This window comes from Mustela putorius, unplaced genomic scaffold, assembly GCF_011764305.1.
Source record: "Mustela putorius furo isolate JIRA1106 unplaced genomic scaffold, ASM1176430v1.1 tig00003962_pilon_pilon_pilon, whole genome shotgun sequence".
NCBI classification, from domain to species: Eukaryota; Metazoa; Chordata; class Mammalia; order Carnivora; family Mustelidae; genus Mustela; species Mustela putorius.
The window spans coordinates 24766523-24786875 of record NW_025422106.1 but is presented as its reverse complement, the minus strand read 5'-3'; the positions used below and the strand labels follow the sequence as shown (position 1 = coordinate 24786875).

At 50.8% G+C, this 20353-nt stretch overlaps 1 protein-coding gene across 1 annotated transcript; it reads left to right on the top strand.

Annotated features, from left to right (window-relative positions):
• The first annotated feature begins 209 nt into the window (after positions 1-209).
• Positions 210-20353, top strand: CCDC92B (coiled-coil domain containing 92B). Its single transcript, XM_045070263.1, has 4 exons — positions 210-484; positions 10186-10338; positions 13793-13840; positions 16393-20353. The coding sequence occupies exons 2-4, from the start codon at positions 10209-10211 to the stop codon at positions 16989-16991; spliced, it is 777 nt and encodes a 258-aa protein (XP_044926198.1). The 5' UTR covers positions 210-484; positions 10186-10208; the 3' UTR covers positions 16992-20353.

Genomic DNA, 20353 nt, shown 5'->3' with positions numbered 1-20353 from the left:
GTCCGGCGGGTTCTCTGGGTTTCCCTTCAGCTCCCAGCCAAAGCCAGCTCTCCGAGTTCTGCCCGCCGGGGTCCTCAGGCCTGGTTCCCGGAGTTCCTGGTTTCCCCCTCCCCCGACTGTGCGCCGCCAGCCTCCCTTCCCCCCGCCCCGCCCACGGCCCCTCCCCGCCAGTACCAGGTCCCTCCCCTCCCCCCTTATCTCTCCCGCCCCCCCCTCGCTCCCCCTACGGCTTGTTCGCCAGTTCCGGTCACGTTGCTGGGTGTTTACGCCTGGAGCCCGCCCCGGACCCCCCTTGGCGCCCCGGAACCCCCCGGAGCCCCGGCCCGACAACCCCGCAGCCTCGCAGCAGCTGATGGCGTCGCAGCCCGGGCGGGTGCTGCGGAACCCAGGGCGCAGCTAGCGAGGGGAAGAAGAGAGCCTCCCCCCACCCAGCCTGGCCCGGTCCCAGGGCCCCGCTGGCCCGTCGCTCCCTCAGGTCCCGAAGGTGAGGAGGTCGGTGGACGTGGGGGGTGGGCGGTGGGGTGGCCCCGGGCGGGGAGCAGCAGGGCCCGAGCTCCAACTCCCCTGGGAGGGCTGGCGTTGGGCTGGGCACCGCAGCGCGCGGGAGGCGGACAAGACCCGCGAGCTGCTGGCAGAAGTTGTCCTCTGCCGCCCAGACTCAGGTCCTTACCGGCCCTGGCGAAGAGTCCAGAGAGGCCTGAGGTCGAGTCACCGCCACCTCCTGCCACCTCCTATCACACACATCTGTTTTCCTTTCCCTGTCCTCGCTGGTACCCCTATTCCCCGTCCTCCTTAGTCTCCATCTCCCCCTCTGCCTCCTCTGGGAGTCATACTGGAGGCATAATCAGGCAGAACACCAGACTAAAGAGGATGGACGCTCCAGTTTCCTCATACAGGCCACTCCCATATCCCTGGATCCTCAGCTTTGCTGAGGTTGGGGGTCCTGAAATCTTCAGTGGAGTGGGGGAAGCCATAGCCTAGGGGTAACAGGGGAGGAGGCGTTCTGGTGTGGAGAGGACCACGAGACCCTTGGAGAAGGTGGCTCCACCACTGGCCAGGTAAACCCACCTTGCAGAGTCCCAGACATCTGTCAAAGGCTGACTTCTTGTTCCCAAGAAAAGTCCCCAGGAAACCAAGGACTTGGGTGGGGGGTCGGGGGTGGGGATTACTTTCTAATACATACACTTACTTGCCCTAGTGACTCCCAGTAACACTCAACTCTTTCTCCCAATTTCACCAACATTCGTTGTACACATATTCCATACAAAGGATTCCCAGAGACAAAGTATTGACCTCAGGTAGCTTATGGTTTGGAGCAGAAGCCAGGGAGGCACACACCATGGGGAGCATGGGTGTAGAAGTGTGATACATGGCATAATGGTGGTTGGCAAACACAGAGATGGAAGAGTCATCCCAGCTTGGTGAGGGTAAGGGAAAAAACTCAGTAAGAAAGGTAGCTTTTGAGAAGTGCCTTGAAGGATGGGGCAGGTTTCAGGAGGCAGAGATAGAGTGGTGGAATGTCCATCCATGTTTATGAAAAGAGTTTGTTGTGAGAGCAGTAAAAGGTAGAATCCCGGGACGCCTGAGTGGCTCAGTTGGTTGAGCAGCTGCCTTCGGCTCAGGTCATGATCCCAGCTTCCTGGGATCGAGTCCCACATCGGGCTCCTTGCTTGGCAGGGAGTCTGCTTCTCCCTCTGCCTCTGCCTGTGTTCACTGTCTCTCCCTCTCTCTCTCTCTGACAAATAAATAAAAAATCTTTAAAAAAAAAAAAAGGTAGAATCCCTAAAAGGAGGGGATCAGACTGCAAATGTGGACTGTGCTTGGATTTGAAGGGCCTTAATGAAGGGTGGGAACCCAATGGGGAGCTCCTAGTTGCCAGCCACTACAGCTGTGTATATTGAGCAACATACTTAACCTGTTTGAGCCTCTTTCCTCATCTGCAGAGTGGACATGCTAATAGAAGCTTCATGCAGGGTCGTTATAAAGAGAAATGAGTTAATGTAAATAAAATGCTAAGAACAGTGCCAGCCATTTATTATTGTTCTGTAAGTAGTATTACCTATGCATTGATGATTATTATAAGTATTATTACCTGTGCCTCCATATCTGAGAAAGACTTTTTAAGTCTCTGTTCTCCCTCAACCCCAGGCCTCAAAGTCAGGTAGTAAAGAGGAATAAGGACTAAGAAAAATAAAGAACATAATTCATTTATACATTTATTGCCATGCCTGTCCTAATATACCTGCCCTGACTATAAAAATGAGTTTAACATTCTCCCTGAACCAAGAAGGCGTACTTAAAATTTTTTTAACAAAATGTGGATATTGATGTTCAGAACAGTACAAGAATATTTGTTGACTCAATAAATACTTTCAGCCCCAAAGAGAAAAGAAACACTAAGGGTGACATTGAAACTGGGACAAGAGAAGCAGTCAGGGGGTGAGGGATGGCAGAAAGTGCAAACTCCACACAAGCAGAAAGCAAGAGTCTTCAGTTCAGGTTCTTCTCCCAGCCACTTTGTCTGCCTGAGGGTGAGATATGGCAGCAGAGGCCAGGGGACATTGAGCAGATTAAGGGAGGGGGAGTAGTTAGCCACCCAAGGAAAGACTGGACTGTAAAAGTTGTTTTCAAACCTTTGATTAGCAGAAGGCTTCTCTCCAATGAACTTGTATGTACAAGACCATCAAAATAAAGAGGGGTAAAAAGAGCAAAGCCTCTAGCCCTGCCTTGTGCCCCTAACCATTTTTGGCAACTTCTGAGACCCCTCTGCAGAACTCTGGGCTCTATAGAGCAAGATTTGCAAACCACTATGTGATTTGAGATCACATTAGGGTGGTCTCAAAGACCCCTCTGAGCCCTGAGTATTATGATTCTTCTCTTTTCATGGTTCTTCCAACCCAAAGAACTATAAGAAGTGGAAAAGGGAAAGAACTACAATTTCCTCCTTGCCATGTCAGTTAGAGTCAGATGGCTCGAAGAAAAATGGTTAGAAAAATAGTTACTCGCAAGCTCCAAAAAGACAAGTAGGGGGGTGAGATTGTTTTCAGAAACCAGAAGCCCAGGCCTTAGAATCAGAATTGTGTAAGTTTCAGACAGATGAGAGGCGCGTCCAAAGTACTTGGAGTTAACTCTATAACTCCACACATAACTCTGTGTTACAGGTCCTTTTTTTAATTTCTAAATAAACAATTTTTTAAAAGATTTTATTTATTTATTTATTTGTCAGAGAGAGAGAGGAGCAAGAGTGAGCACAAGCAGACAGAGTGGTAAGCAGAGGCAGAGGGAGAAGCAGGCTCCCGGCTGAGCAAGGAGCCCGATGCGGGACTCGATCCCAGGACGCTGGGATCATGACCTGAGCCGAAGGCAGCCGCTTAACCAGCTGAGCCACCCAGGCGTCCCCTAAATAAACAATTTTTAATAAACATTTTTCATCAAGCTAGAAAATTAAAACAAAGAAGAACCTAGGAGTATCAGGAGAACGTAGGCAGCAGAAACAATATAGACTCTGAGGTGGTCAGGACGGTGGACAAAGGCAAGGGACCCTTCTCACTTTAACCCATGAGATCAGGCATCTTGGGCTGGATGTGGGCTGAACAGAAAGCTGGTAACCCTAACCTTTCTGCCACTGTCACCAGTCTGGACCAAGTCCTCAGGCACAAGCTCCTTCTCAAGCCAGAGGGCTCCAAGACTGCATTTTTATGGGAATGTCTGACATTTCTATGACATTTTCCTGGCTTGGGCCTTCTGAAGTGTGTGTGACAGCCACATGTGAGAGGGCTGTGTTGTAGTTCCCGTTCCCCAACCCATTTCCCACCCTCCCTCAAACAAACTAAACAATCATGTGTAAGACAGAATATCTGCCAAGATCTTTTGTGACCCAAATTTCTGCCCTGAGAAGAGCAGCCTGCCTAGTTGGAAGCAAACCCTCAAGTCCTTCTGGGAAGGCTCAGAAACAGCTGGTTGGCTCAGCCCCTCACGGTGGCCAGGGTCCAGTCTCCAGGGCTGTATGGAAAGGGCTTTTACTCTTCAGAAATACTTGCATTTCAGAGGTTGGGAACAGACATTTTCTCTCTTCCTCATAAGCAGAGGCTCACATCCCTTCATCCTCCAGATGTACACAGAACAGAAACAGATGCAAGAGAAGCAGGACCCCCCAACAAGCGTATACATATACATGCACTCCTCAAGGCACACCCAGTCTCAGGTATGTGCAGACACACAGGCACACAAATCCCAACATGGTTACGCAATAGCACAGACCCAGCTCATCTGCTTCTCCTGAGTTACACACCAGGATATTCGACTGCGTACTTGGCATTGATGTTTCCTTGTTCAGGTCTCTTGAGCATGTAGAATCTAACATATTTTTTTTAAGATTTTATTTATTTATTTGACAGACGGAGATCAAAGTAGGCAGTGAGGCAGGCAGAGGGGGAGAGGGAAGAAGGCTCCCTGCTGAATAGAGGTCCTGATGTGGGGCTTGATCCCAGAACCCTGAGATCATCACCTGAGCCAAAGGCAGAGGCTTTAACCCACTGAGCCACCCAGGCGCCCCAGAATCTAACCTGTCTTAAGCTTGATCTCCCCTTCTCTGTAAATCTCTCCCTCCTTCAGTCTTCCCCAGCTCCACAAACTCACTCACTCGTGCATTCCCTGCGTATTTATTGAGTATATTTTATTTGCCAGAGATTGTGCTAGGGCACTAGGGAACAGGAGGAAACAAAAACAGAGTCCTTCATCTTGTGTTGCCAACAATCTGGTAGAGGAAAGAGACAAGAAACAAAATGTAATATATTCATGTGGTAATAAGTTCATGGAAGAAAAACAATGCAGATTAAGGGAATGGAGAGTGACAGAGGGCTCTATTTTAAATCAGGTAATCAGAGAAGGGCCCTAAGGAAATGACATTTGAGCAGAATCCTGAATGAAGGGGAGGAGTGGGCCATGAGGGTATCTGGGTGAAGGATATTCCTGAGGATATTCCTGGGAGGGGGGACAGCACAGACAAAGTCCCTGAGGCAAGAATGTGTTTGGCATGTTCAGGAAATAGTAAGGAGGCCCGAGTAGCTGGGGTGGAACCAGCAGTGGGAGCACAGTAGTAGATGAGGGCAAACAGAGCCTGGGGTAATTGTATAGGATCTGATAAGAAATTTGGATTAGGTAGTATGATGGGAAGGTTGGAGGGTTATAAGTGGGGAGCAGGGAGACATGATCAGATTTGCTAAAGGAACGCCACCTGCTACATGGCAAATAAGGAGTGGAAGCAAGAAGCCCGTCAGTAGGCTACTACAGGGTACATCAGAGCGATGGCCATAGATGGGACTGGGGTGACAGCAATGGAAATGGTGAGAACTGATTGGATTAAGCATACACGTTTTCAAAGGTAGAGACAAGTAGATTTGCAGATGGAGTGTCTGGAATATGAAGAAAGAGAGGAATCAAAGATAACTCTTAAGTTCTTGGCCTGAGCCACTGAGTGAATGGGCAAAAACCAGTGCCATTTATTAAGATGGTGAACAGTAGGCAAGGTTTGTAGGATGAAGAGCTCAGCAATGGAACTTGTAAGTTTGAGGGACCCGTTAGACATCGAAATGGAGGTGTTACATAGTCAGTCTAGAGTGCACGGGAGAGTTAGAGTGGGGGTCAGCATATAAATAGTTTTTACAGCCATAGACTTGGACAAAATCACCTAGGGAGTGATTATAGATTAGAGGTCCATTGTGAAAGAGATCTAATGTCAAAGACAAAGAAGTGTAGAAAGAGCCAGAAAATGTGCCTTCACACTTGAGTTGCCCAAACCAGAAAACTGGGAGACATCCTGAACATTCACCCACCCTGTCACCATGACTTAATCATTCCGTTCCCACATGCTGACCATTCTACCCCCCAAATACACCTGAAACTTCTGTCTTCACCTCCCTCATCTGGTCCAGGCCTTCATCCTCTCTCAGCTTGACCACTGCAACATTCTCCCAGCTCACCTCCCACATCCACTCTGTCCCCTCTAATCTACCCTCCCTAGAGCAGCCAGCCAGAGTGATCTTTTAAGAATGCAAATCATATCATGTCTGTCCTCTGCTTAAAATCCGTTAATAACTTACCAATTCACTTAGTATTCATGCAAAATTCTTCGCATGATTTACAAGACTCTGCAATCCTTTTCTTGCTAACCTTACTTCCTGCAACCATTCCCTGACACATTACACTTCAATTCTCACCAGCAGTAACAATGTCTCTGTTCCCCCAAAAAGATCATGTGAGGGACGGCTGGGTGACTCAGTGGGTTAAGCCTCTGCCTTTGGCTCAGGTCACGATCTCAGGGTCCTGGGATTGAGTCCCACATCAGGCTCTCTGCTCAGTGGGGAGCCTGCTTCCCCCGACTCTCTGCCCGCATCTCCGCCTCCTTGTGATCTCTCTCTCTCTCTCTCTGCCAAATAAATTAATTAATTAATAATCTTATAAAAAATTTTAAAAAAAAAGATCATGTGAAGCACTTAGCACAAGGCTTGGCACATAATAGGCACTGAATAAATGTAAGCTATCATTATTAGCCTACCTCAGGAATTTCACAAATGCTGTTCCCTGCTTGGCATGTCCTTCCCTTTATTCTGCTTCTAACACCTACCCTTCCTTCAAGTCTTTATTAGTTTTCTATTGCTGCATAACAAATTTCCACAAACTAAGTGACTTAAAACAGCATACATGTGTTAAGTCACAGTTTCCAAGGATGTGGGGTCTGGCATATTTTAGCTGGGTCCTCTGCTGAAGGCCTCAAACGGTTGAAATTAAGATGGGCTGCATTCTCATTTGAAAGCTCAACTAGGGAAAAGACCCACTCCCAAGATCCCTTAGGTAGTTCGTAGAACTGACTTCCTTGCAGCTGTCAAACTGCAGTTCTCGCAGCTTGCTAGCTGCCTGCCAGGAACCATCCTCAGCTACCAGCAGCCTCTCTCAGGTTTTTGCCTTGTGGCTTCCTCCCTGGGCTGCCGCACAGCATGGTGGTTTACTCCTTCAGTACAGGCCCTATGAACTGCCCCCCAGAATAATCTCCCTTTCGATTAACTCCGAGTCAGTTGATTAGAAACCTTTATTACATTGCAAAATCCTTTCTAATCACAGAAGAAAAAAGCCATCACATTCAAAATCCTGCCCGCACTCAAAGGGGTAGATGCAGGAGGGCATATCTACCAGGGGCTAGGAATCTTGGGGACCAGCTTAGAATTCTGCCTGTCACAAGGTTTTGGCTTAAAATTACTTTCTTTAAGAGACCTTCTCTGAAAAAAAAAAAAAAAAAAGAGAGACCTTCTCTGTCCCCAAATCTAAACTAGGTCCCACCTTATATTCTTCCACGTTACTCTGTATGTTTCTTTTAGGGTGCTCTTCACAGATTATAATTGTATACTTACCAATATTATTTTTATTTGATGCATTTATTTGTTTGTTTGGTTGGTTCTTTTCATCCTGTGAGCTCCACGAGAGCAAGGATTTTGTTCTGTTCATCAGTGTGTCTCCCATACCCCCATAGCTGGCAACAAATAGATTACTGAAGGTATGAGGAATAAAGGAGCAAATCAAGACAAGGAATAACCTACCTGCACACTAGACAGAGAAGTGATCTGCACTTTTTAATCTCATTTAATTCTCACAACTAGACTAAGACTGTTACCATTAGCCCCATTTTACCGAGAAGGGAAAAAAGATGGAGAGAAGTTAACTTTCTTGCCCCAAGTCACACAGCAGGTAACTGAAAGACTCAGGATTCAAACCCAGGACTGTTCTCAGAGTGAGTATTGGGAACCTATTTTGGATTCAAAAGACCCAGTAAGAGAATTGGGTCTGGGGGTGCCTGGGTGGCTCAGAGGGTTAAAGCCTCTGCCTTCGGCTCGGGTCATGGTCCCAGGATCCTGGGATCGAGCCCCGCATCGGGCTCTCTGCTCAGCGGAGAGCTGCTTCCTCCTCTCTCTCTCTGCCTGCCTCTCTGCCTGCTTGTGATCTGTTTATCAAATAAATAAATAAATAAATAAATCCTTTAAAAAAAAAAGAGAGAGAATTGGGTCTGCCACCACTTATGGACCACGTGAACTGGCACAAATCACTTCAGCTCTGAGCCTGTTTCTTTTTTTTTTTTTTAACTTTTTAAAAATTTTTAAAAGATTTTATTTATCTATTTGGTAAAGATAGACACAGCAAGAGAGGGAACACAAGCAGGGGGAGTGGGAGAGGGAGAAGCTGGCTGCCGGCCGAGCAGGGAGCCCAATGAGGGGCTCAATCCCAGGACCCTGAGATCATGACCTGAGCCGAAGGCAGATGCGTAATGAGCCACCCAGGTGCCCCAAGCCTCAGTTTCTTTATTTGTGAAATGGGGGTGGTAACATCTACTAAAGGCAGTTAGCTGAAGCAAGGTAATGTGTATAAAGTTCTTAAACATAGCAGATGTAGTAATGTAAATGTAGTCAGTGGTTGCCACAGGCCAGAGGGCAACCCCCTGCTGAAATGAAAGGCCTCTTTGGTTAGCTTAAGGGAGTAAAGGAAGGGGAGTCCAAGAGACCAATGTGAGTTTCTCAAGTGTACCTGCTTGATGCAACCCTACAAATGAAAATCTGGATTTGCAGGGACTTATATCAAAGTCAGTCTGGAGGGGACCATTTGCTCGAAAAAGTGGTCCATCAACTGGCCTTTCTCTCCAAGGCCCAGGGAATTTCTGGGGCAGGTAGAAACAGCTCCTCCAGAAGTTTAGGAAGTGGGGTGCCTGAATGGGTCAATCGGTTGAGCATTGGACTCCTGGTTTGGGCTCAGGTCATGGGCTTGCAGTCGTGAGATGGAACACTGTGTTGGGCTCTGCACTCGGCGGAGAGTCTGCATGAAGATTCTCTCCCTCTGCCCCTCACCGGCTTGCATGCTCGCTCTCTCTCTCTCTCTCAAATAAATTTAAAAACTTACAACAAAACAAAACAAACAAACAAAAAAAGCTTAGGGAATCCCTGGTAGAAAAGGTGAGAACTCTGCCTCCTGTTTTTGCCCTCTGCTTATGCTTCTCTAGGATGGTGATCATCACAAGAGAGACTTCCTGGGAAAGGGATGGTGTCAAAAGGGGGAGGGCTGCAAAGCCAGGGCATGGTTAAGAAGGGGTGCAGAACTCCCCTCCCTTCACAGTGTCTTATGTGTTCACCATGGATTCACTGGCATGGGTCTCCTTCTCAAGGTCTCCCACTCTTCTTTTTTTTTTTTTAAAGATGTTATTTTTAAGTAATCTCCACACCCAGCGGGGCTTGAACTCACAACCCCAAGATCAAGAGTCACATGATCCACTGACTGAGCCAGCCATTCCTCTTTTAAAAAGGGATTCTGGGGGTGCCTGGGTAGCTCAGTGGGTTAAAGGCTCTGCCTTCGGCTCAGGTCACGATCCCAGGGTCCTGGGATCGAGCCCTGCATCGGGGTCTCTGCTCAGCAGGGAACCTGCTTCTTCCTCTCTCACTGTCTGCCTCTCTGCCTACTTGTGATCTCTGTCTGTCACATAAATAAATCTTTTTTTAAAAATAAATGAACAAATAAAAAGGGGTTCTGCCACCTGCCTTCAGCCCACAGAGTTGGTGTTCGTAAAATACTCATCAGATCTTCCTCCTCTGCGACCTAGAGGGGCCCAGAGTCCCGGATTAAGGTTAAGTCAGAGAAATGGAGTTGGGTTGGGATAGGATGTGCTCTAACCATCATTCTGGTCTGCCGGCTGGTGGGCACCCTTGCTTAATGCTGGTGGGATGCATTTTTCCATTCCCCAGCTCCTCCAGTTTAACCATGAGAAAACCAAGAGCCCAGAAACAGAGAGGCTTTGCCCAAAGCTGGTTAAGAAGCAAGCTACAGCCTATCTCTGTCTCCCTTCCCTGACTTGGCGGCTCTATTTGTGTTCCTCTCTGAGAAGCAGAAAGGCCAAAGTTACAGGCAGGCAGGGGAGTGCAGCTTTTTCCCTCCAGGCCTCTAGTTCTTCATCTGTTAAATGGGAATAAAAACTTCCCCGACAACACACAGGTGACACTTGGGTGAGTAAACACAGGGGAAATGAGTACAGCCATAGAACCATCTGCCTGGTGGCAATGGGAGCCCCAACAGCAGGAGGCTCAGAGGGATTTGAGGGTGGGCAGGGCAGACAGGCCCACAGGATGGGGGTTTACCTTATCTTCTTCCACCCAGGTGGGGCCCAGGCCTGGGTTGCCATGGATACCGTGTCCCTGGAGCATCAGATCCAGAGTGTACAACGCCACATCAGCTTCCTGAAAAAGGAGCAGATGGCTCTGCTGCGAGACCTGCACCTGGAAATCCTGAGGCTGCAGAAACGCTGTTCAGGTGAGGAGTGGGGGGAGGATGGGAGGGAGAGAAGGGCAAGGGGAGGGGAGGGAGGAGGGGTGTCGGGAAGATCATGGAAGACTCTGACAAATATCAGGACGGCTAAGAAGTTTGGCCTGTTCTCCTGGGGAGTAAGGAGCCACGGAAGGTTTCTGAAGGGCGTCACACTGCACTGCGAATTGTACGGAAGGTGAAGGTGAATTGGGAGGGAGGCAGAGAGACTCATGGTGGGGCTGATGAAATGGTCCGGAGAGAGATGGAAAGGGAAAGGGTAGGAAGGGGAAGATGAGTGGGGGGAGACTGAGTGAAGGGACGGACTTGGCAACCAACTGGATTTGTGAACAAAAACAGAAGGAGATACCAAAAATGAAGCCAAAACCTAGGCCTGAACTCTGCTCTTGGACCTCAGGCTTCAGCCACCTGCCCTCTAAGAGGCTGGGCTCTGGCCAAAGTGCTCACCCAGGCTGAGTCTCCAAGTACAGGCTTTAGAGTCAGTGATTCATGGAATGTGTCAGCTGGAACAGCCCAATGTCTTCATTATACAAAAAGGTAAACTGAGACCCTAAGAGAGAGAGGGAGAGAGAGCACCACACAATATGCTAGTGACAGAGCCAAGATTAGAACCCAGAGCTCCAGATGCTCAGCTGTGCATGCCTCTGCAACTTTCTGCACACTTTCTCCCCAAGACACTCAGACTTCTACTGCCCTTGCAGCTCCTGCTCATGCGAGGCTCCCCATTCTCTAGAGGGAAACTGAGTGACCTGCCTGGGTTCTCACTCTGTGGCAGGAGAAGCTGATCGTCCTGACTCTCCACCACCACATCCTCTGGTTCCATATGCAGAAGCAGCTGCTACATTCCTAGGCCAGGCTCCCTGCCATCTTCCTTGAAACTTGGATGGCAGCAGAGGCCAGCCCAGGGGGCAGGGATGGCCCACACCAACTCGCCCCTGCCTGATGTCCTTGCCGGATGCATTTTTTCATTGCCGTGAAAACATTAAAGGAAAACCAGAATGAACATACCCTAAGACCCTACAGCTCTTGCCCTAATTTCTTTTTGCTTTGCCCTAATTCTGAAGACCTGGGCTCTTCCACTCAGGACATAGGCCAGGATCCCAAGAAAGTGTAAGAGGCTAGAACAGCCCCACCACCCTTCCCAGCTGGGTATGGGACTGCAGCCTCTTTTTATTGATTACAGAGATAAAAATAACTCTGGGCTGGCCTGAAGAAGCCACTCTTGGGGCTGAAATACCTGAATAAGGCCCTTCTTCCAAGGGGTGGAGGAGTGAGGGGAAGGGAGCAAAACAAAGATTTTTTTCAAGGAGACTAAATAGGGACTCAGAGGGCTGCCTGGCTGGCTCAGTCAGTAGAGCATGGGACTCTTAATCTCAGTGATGTGACTTCAAGCCCCTTGTTGGGCATGGAACCTACTTTAAAAAATAAAATAAACTTTAAAAAAATATATAGGGGCACCTGGTGGCTCAGTTGGTTGAGCTGAGCGCCCAACTTGGTTTTGGCTCAGGTCATGATCTCAGGGTCTTGAGATCAAGCCCCGCATGGTCTTTCCCTCAGCCCTTCCCCCAGCTTGAAGCCTCTCTCTCTCTCTCTCTCTTTTTCAAATAAACAAATAAATCAAATAAATAAATAAAATCTTTAAGAATATATATAAAAATAAAATAAACCAGGACTCAGAAGCTGGGAGAGGGATGAAAGAGGGGATGAGCTAATGTAGGAACTAGCTGGGGAGGGCTTCAGAAAGAGCCTGCCAGAAACGGGTGCCACTCAGACTAAAAGAGTTTAAGATATGGGTGGGTATATTCTGGGTGCTGGGGCAGCCTGCATGGTAACAAGAACTGGCCCAAATATTCAGCACTGACTCAGCCCTGGGTTGGGTGCTCTGTTTATTTTCTCTAATTTAATCCTAGCAATAGCCCCTTGAGAAGCAGGGGTGATTTTGTCCCCACTTCACAGGAGAATACTGAGGCTCAAAGAGGTGTCGTTACTGGCCCAAGGTCACACAGGGTATCTGATCTCCCTGCATGCTCTTCTAAAGGTGTGGATCTGGCCAGAAGATGGGCAGGGATATCTGATGGATGGGAGAGTGGAGCCCAGTCCCCTCCCCCAACTTCCCTGATTAAGGGTGTAACTGGCCCACTGGGAGATAGTGGCAGAACCAAATCCCCTGGGCTACTCTGGGGCCTTGCAGGAGGGGCCAAGTTGGCTCCAGGAAGCCCTAGAGGATAGAGGCATCAGGGTCCTCCCTGGAGCTCCAGGAAGGAGGTTCAGACTCAGGTCACAGCAAAAGGCCCAGGTACCCTGGCTCTAGGTCTCCTAGCAACATTTGGCGTCCCAAGGGAAGAGCCAGTAAGGAGGGGCAGAGGGCCCAAAGGCTAGACTGTGTAGGTGTTGCTGGGCATTGATCCCAGAGATTTGCTACCTTATCCCACTCCCAGGTCCACATCTCTTCCCTTTTGGCACCAGATTGCATCCCTGCAGGTACACACACTTGCTGCAGAGGAGATCCTGTCTGTCACCAGCAGCTGCTGGACTCCCTCCGTTTTCCCAGCCGAGCCAGGGGGTAGTTGGGGGAGTTGGGGTGGGGCTGAAAAAATTATCAAACTCAGCTGGCCGAGGGATGGGGCATTCTGGGCGGTAAGGAATGGGGACTGGAAAGACAGGGAGGTGCAAGGGTAGTGGCTGGGCTGAAACCTCTCTCAACACCAGCACCCTTAGCGAGCTGACCCCTCCCCCTCAGCGCAGAGGCGAGCGCCATGTAGGCCTTCGGTCACCAGGTGGCGCTATCCTCCTTGCAGCCCCATTCCTTGCCTTGCGGAATATGGCGGAAACAGGGTTTGGAAAGGAGCCTGGCTGATATTCAGAAAATAACACAGGCACAGCAGTACTGGCTGTGAAAATAGTGAAACGCATGTACCCTATTGGTAAATATCTACTGCCCTGAGTCCCCTTCCAGGGCCCCCAAGCAGCCCAGGACCCTCCAGTCTTCCCATATACACCAACTAAACCCTAAAGGGGCTGTGCCCTGCACTGCTCCAGAGTGGCTCTGATTGGCTGTCACGTTAGATATTTGTATATCACCGCTGGGAAGGAGCAAATACTCCCCCAGCCCCCAAAAGCAAGCCGGGCTCCTCAGTCCAAGGGTTGAACTAACCTCCAAATGCAGCTCATGGCCCTTGCTCAGGAAAGATCTCTGGGCTTAGAATCAGGCCAATCAGGCTTGGGTTGTGCCTTGCACCTCTATTCATCTCTTCCTCTCACTGGACTGCAGTAAAATAGGTATGGAAGGTGGTTCAGATGGCTTCTAAGGATGCTAATATTGCCACTTTCTCAGCGTTGTGATTCCCTGATCTCTCTCTCTCTCTCTCATACACCACACACACACACACACACACACACACACACACACACGACTACCTTTTCTTTTCTGTCCTCCCCACAGAACTGACTCGTGATCTGGAGATGAGAGAGGCCCAGTCTCATCAGCAAGGTAAGAGAAGGATGACTGATGGGGAAATGCCACAACAGCCCAACAGTCACCTTTTCCCTACCACTTAGTAGGATGCAAGCCTTCTCTGTCCCTAGTCCAGTCATGGGGGACAGCCACTCCTCAACTTGCTGAACAGAGTGCTGGATGTCAGCCCCATTTGCCTACTCATCTGGGTTACAATGTGCAATGAACAACCTGTACCACCACACCCTGTATACACATTCTCTATCCAAAGTAGGAAAATGAACACAGGACAGATATGGTACCCAAGAAGTCCATCTGGTTGACTTTACTCCTTTCTATATGACTTACCTCTCTCATCTTTCCCATCCTTGCACAAGTGATTTCTATGGTCAGTGGTCCACACCCTACAAGATGCTGAATGATGAGATACAACACAATGGTAATGTGGAGTCCATGACTTGAAGGAACTTTATCTAGATGAGGAGAAAAAAGAAACATGCACATCAGCAAATCCTTCATTTTACAAAAGCACGACTTCTTGACACATAGCAATTCCACTAAAACATTTGTTTACAGATTATTACTTCACCCATAAAATGGAGGCAGGGGGATGGTGTTCAATGAGCACAGAGTTTCAGTTTTGCAGAACAAAGAAGTTCTAAAGACCTATTGCACAACAATGTGAGTTTACTTAAAACTACTGAACTGTACACTTAAAATTGGTTAAGGTGGTAAATTCCATGTTATTTGGTGTTTGTTACAATTAAAACTTTTTTAAAGGGGAGGGGTTCCATTGTTGAGATCTTAATCACCAAAATTATATGATCTCTGAGAAGTGGGACTGGGTGTTATCCATTGTCTCCAGGTGTAAGACATGGAGAGGGACTTGGTAAATGGTTAATTTAAAATGAATCACCACATAGTCTTTCTTAGCCAGGAGGGATTTAACAGGGATGGGACTCCCTGCCATATTGATGTGCTGCTGATTAGATCAAGTGCTACATACATGACCAAGACTTAGGCATGGAGAAAGTTGAAAGTTTAAGTTTAATGTAAAACATTGAGAGTCGTACAAATTGCTTTGCATATTCATGCATAAAGATATAAACATTTATAGACTTGAACGAATTCTTCCCACTTCTTTAAGTGGCAACTAGAGGCAACCTCTTCCTGTCTTGATACTTGGAGAAAGGAGGCATACATCCCAAACACCAGTTCCGTAACAACAGCAACCTTCACCCCACCTACTATCCTTCCTCTGAAAGGGTTTCAGGGGTCATCTGAGCTCAAGGTATTGCCCAGTGTCCTGATTTTTATCTTGTCTCTCAGTGGGTTTGGCCTCCCTTTCTTTTTCCCCCACCATTTGCTGATTTTCCTATCCTTTCCAGAGTCACCTTTTGCCTACCTTTTGTCACCTTCCAGCTATCTCTATCTCTACAAATACTCACATGTGTTAATCCCAGGATGTGTTCCCTGCTGAAATGGAGCTCATGATCAGGGAGACAGCGATCCTCAACTCTGTGGGTACATTAGAATTACATGGACACATTGCACATTGAAGACGTGTCAGTTCCCAGGTCCAATCCCAGAGATCCTGATTCAGTCGGTCTTTGTTAGGGCCCAGGAAACTATTTTTTAAAGCTCTCTGGGTAGTTAACATATATCCAGTGTTGAAACTCAGTGCAGTGGGCAAAGGCTAACAATAAATAACACACATAAATTACAAAACATAACAAATGCTCTATGAAAGAAATTGCAAGGGTCACCTGTGTGGCTCAGTGGGTTAAAGCCTCGGCCTTCCGCTCAAGTCATGATTTCAGGGTCCTGAGATCAAGCCCCGCATTGGGCTCTCTGCTCAGCAGGAAGCCTGCTTCCCCATCTCTCTCTGCCTGCCTCTCTGGGTACTTGTGATCTCTGTCTGTCAAATAAATAAATAAAGTCTTTGAAAGAAAGAAAGAAACCACAAGCCCCAGGGCCCACTGATTCCCTTTTGCTTCCACATTCCCAGGTCCCAAGTCTTTCAGTCCCTCGCTCTTGCATGTTTCTCCTACCCTGGAGCCTTTGCACCAGCTCCTCTGTGCAAACCACCCTCCTCTCAAGCTCTTCACTAAACTCCAACTCATTCTTCCAACTCCTGCTAGCCTAAGTGGCTTTTCTGTTGAGAAGCCTCATTAGATCACAGTCTCCTGTGAGTCATGGCCTTGGCACATGTCACAGATGCAAGCTCACATTCATTCGTGATTATGTACTATACCTCTCCCACTATGCTTGCTGTAAGCTTCATGAGGAATGTTTTATTATCCTCCATATCCCCTATGCCTAGCACAATACATATAGTAAGGGTTCAACAAATATTTATGGAGTGCATAAGTGACCAGGGAGGGTTTTGCATTTAAGCTGAAACCTGACGAATCAGACAGGCCAAAGGGTAGGATAGGTCCAAGGGCCCCGAGGAAGAGAAAGGAAGGCTAGCCTAGCCCATGAGTGGGGAGGGAGGGCGAAACGGGGCTCTGTAACGTGGGTGGGCGAGCTGTGCAGGGTCGACCTGGCGGAGACCATCACCTCTCCTCTCCGTCTTCCCTCCCCAGAGGCGGCGTCCCGGGAGCTGGAGAGCAAGTGCCGCGCGCTGGAGTCGCAGCTGGCTGCGCGGACCGCCGCCAACGCCGAGCTGCGGCGGGAGGTGGCGCAGCGGGAGGCGCTGGTGTCCGCGCTGCGTTGCAGCCTGCGCGCAGAAGAGCGCCGCTTCCTGGAGGAGCTGCGGCGGCGCAGCCACCGTGCCACCGTGCTGGGCACCGAGCTGCAGAAGCACACCGAGGCGGCTGCCTACCTCTCCTGCCAGCTGCACGCGGCGCGCCAGAGACTGCAGACCCCGCGCCCGGGCCCCGGCGCCGCCACCGCCGCCGCCACGGAGCCCCGGCCCCGCCGGCGCGCACAGCGGGCTCGCCGCCCGCCCGCCGCCGAGGCCACAGCCAAGGGCCCGGGCCGGGACTGGGCTGCCTGGGAACGCGCGACCCGCGCCCTGGACGACATCGACCCCATGCCCGACCCCGCGCTCTTCCTCTACCCCCGGAGGCCCCCGCGGCCCAGCGGCCGCAGCCCGCGCCACCCGCCTCCCCAGGAGCCCCCGGACCAAGCCGGCCCGCCGGCCGTGCCCAGCCCGCCTAGCGCTCCCGGGGAGCCGGAGTAGGCGGAGGGGTTGTGGGGTGGGGAGTGCGGAAGGCCGGCTCGGCCTCCGGCTAGGGACGCATCTTGGGCCACGCAGCCGGGTCCCGGGGGTCGCGGGAGCCGGCGCTCCTCCAGGGATCCAGCGGAGGCGGCCCCAGCTCCCCCAGCTCTTCCTACCGCCCTAGCCTTTTTGTATCCTTCTCCCCCGAGGGGGCTCCTCCGCGGGGCTGAGAGAGTGCACCTTTTTTTTGTGGAGAGGACTCGCAGTACGGAGGCTTCTGTGGTCCCCACCCTGCTGCAGGGAGGGGCGGGGGCGAGGGTCTCCCCCTGTCCCGGGAAAGCTGACAATCGTTGGACGCGAAGGGGGGAGACTGGGCAGGCCTACAAAAGGAACGCAGTGGCACTTAGCACCCCTAGGCCTTCCAGGCTCCTCTCTCGGACCTTCCCCAGCCCCGCACGGCTGCCCTTCCCGCCAAGCCTTCCTTCGAGGGAGGCTCCGGCTCGGGCTAGCGGCTGGACCTTTTTCCTCTGACGCCGCTTCTCCTACCCCGACCCCGCTGATAGTCCTTACCGGTGAGCACCCAACACTTTAAAGGCATTTCCTGCCAGAGTCCCTGGTAGGGAAAGTGTGACGCGATGGAAGTTTGAACTTCTGGAGAGGAGTACCGAATGGGTTAGATGGCAGAACCTGGTCTAAAGCTGTCTCCAGTCCTGTTCTTCCCCAGAATGCCCCTCCCACCCATAAGTATTTAGGCTGGGAGCTGTGCTAGTGAAGCAAGGGGAGGGGGACACAGGGTCCGCTGGAGTCAGCTGCTCCTTCAGGCTTGTAGAAGGGCAGAAACCGCCTTCCCCTTCTCGAGGAAGCTGGGAACCTGAAGGCAGCCTTGGGAGCTTTCCTAGTCCTGTTTATTGGTGCTAATTTTGCCCAGCTGCACCTAGAGGTGGGAAGAAGGGCCAGGTTCCTGGAAGTGGCAGTGGTTGATAAGAGGTTTGAGTTGGCTGTGAGGGCTGGTGGATAGGAGCACAGCTTAATCCCCAGGCTGGTCTCCTCCAGGGATGCACCCAATCCTACCAGAACTGACAGTGGCGGGTATTCAATGTATATAACCCTTCTGTCTAGAAGGGAGAGTGGTGAAATGGAAAGTGGGACAGCCCACCTCCTAGCTACTTTCTCCCCAGCTCCCCTCTCCTGACCCAAGGCAGGAAGGAAATGCAGTTCCAGTCCAGCACATGGCCCCCACTGCAAGGCCAGCCCCTAGAAAGACAAACCCTAGAGCCCCTTCCCCCATGCCATGCCTCCTCTGTTGGTCCTGCTTTGAGTCCTAAGTGCCTGTGAGGTTTTCCAGGGGCTGCTGAGGGAGTATGGGGCAGGGAGAGGCCTTTACCTCACTCACGGATAGCACATCCTGGCAGGTCTTGCCCTGGCTGAGGCCGAGCATTCTGTGTGTCACCCAAGGTCTGGGAGATGAGCAGAATCAATCTCTAGGGGTGGGGAACCCTTCTCCCCTCATGGGCCCTGTAATGAACAGGAGGAACCTGCCATCATGTTCCCTTTCGCTCTGTACCTCAGAGGGTGTCAATCTGCAAGAAGTAAAACCAGTGAGCACGCTCCCAGCCCCCACAAATATGCTGTCCTCTCCCAGCTGACTGCACTCAGGACTGCTGAGACCACTGAGCAATAACCGGGCCTCATCCGGATTATTTCCAGCCACTGGGCTGCAAATGCCCAAGGTGTGAACGTCCTTGGGACAGACAGTGCTCTCTCTCTCTCCCTCAGTCTAAATTGGGCCACAGTGATGACCTGGGGTCCTTGCTCTGCCCGTCCTGGCCTCTTACCCTCCTCTCCCACCCCATTCTTGTGCCTCTGCCCTCTGTGTCTCCTCTCAGATGTGTGGAACGCACTGTGCCCCTGATCCTATTGCCTCCCTTTCAGAGGTGTCCCCGTGAGGAGGCCTCTCTCTTTCTTGGCTGCCCTGTGGTGATGGGGCCCCAAGGACTGTATAGGAAGGAGCAGCCCACCCACACCCTGAGCTTCCACAACCACATGCTGGGGGTAAACAGGGTGACTTTGTTATGTTGATTCTTCTACAGAGATGGTGACATAGTTTATCTACCCACCCACCTACTAAAAGCCATAGCTATGCCCACCTGGCCTCTCCCCAGCTCTATAGCAATAGCCCTTTTCCTCCCTTACCTCCTGGGGACCCAGTGTGTCTAGCTGGGGGCCTCTACCACACCCCTACCCAGGGAGCCTCCAGTGGCCTGCTGGTCTCTCCCCAAGTGACCCCATCGGCACCTCCAAACTCCTATCCCTCTTCTAAGCGACCAGTGATAATGACACTTAATTATTTGTGGGGTGCTTAGAGATCCCCCAGATGAAAGGTTCTGAGAGTGCTGGGGGCGGCTGACTTGCTGACTCTCACCTGAGGGTCTGGGAAGGGAAACTGGCCAGCCCTCCTCCTCCACTTAGCCGGATGGGGGAGGGGCTGAAGCAGATCCAGGATTCCAATTTTAACAAAGTCCTCTTCTCCATTTTTCTCCTGGAAATAATGGACTAAAGACTCCCCTCCATCCACCTGCCTCTGGGGTTTGGAACAGAACCCTCAGTGCAGCAGATTGGGCCTGGGAGTCTGTAGCCTGCCCTTGGCCTCAGGATTCCCAAATTCCTTAGCCTCCAGCCTTCTCCCTCTTCTAGCCTGGGGACCCACCCTGCCAAAGGAAAGACCCCCCCTCTCCTAAGCCCCTGGAATGTCTGGGTGACTAGAAGAGAAAGAATTGTGTCTCTTCCCTCCTCCTCCCCTCCTCTCTGCAGCACGAATCCCCACTAGGGAACGGGCACATTGACAAGAACACTCTGCCCTAGGGGGAGGTCCAGCCATACCCCAAGTGTGGACAGACCCAGGAGAGAGAGCGGCAGGTGGGGACCCCTCCCTGTTCTGGAAGCCAGCCAGGGACTGGTGGGCAATGCAAGGTGAGGCTGTGTACCCCTGCCCCCCATATCCCACCCACAGTGGTCTGAAGTTTGGGAGACCACTCCAGGGCTGAAATGGGATAGCCCTACCCCATATCAGCAGTAGAATAGAGGTCTCCCAATGGAGAGGAAGGAGGCCAGGAAGGTGTGGAACAGTCTCTCTTTAGTGTAGAGCTGGGGATCCCTGAGCACCCTCTCCCTAAGGTGCCAGCCTTGAATGGGGAACACGCAGGGCTTCTGAACCAAGTGGCAGGAGCCCCACGGGTGGGGCAGAGGAATCCTGCTCCAAATTCTCTGTTGGCTGCGCTTTTTAATCCAATGCTTTTCAGAGTGTACTCACTCACCCACAGAAATAGAGCCCTATGCTTTAGGGGTGACTGTCATATGCCTTATTCTTAATAAAATTATGTGAA

Excerpts from the sequence above, each read along its gene's own strand:
- CCDC92B (XM_045070263.1), top strand. The coding sequence starts at position 10,209 with ATGGATACCGTGTCCCTGGAGCATCAGATCCAGAGTGTACAACGCCAC. Across the intron at positions 10,339-13,792 it reads GCTGCAGAAACGCTGTTCAG|AACTGACTCGTGATCTGGAG; the intron begins GTGAGGAGTGGG and ends TCCTCCCCACAG. Across the intron at positions 13,841-16,392 it reads GGCCCAGTCTCATCAGCAAG|AGGCGGCGTCCCGGGAGCTG; the intron begins GTAAGAGAAGGA and ends TTCCCTCCCCAG.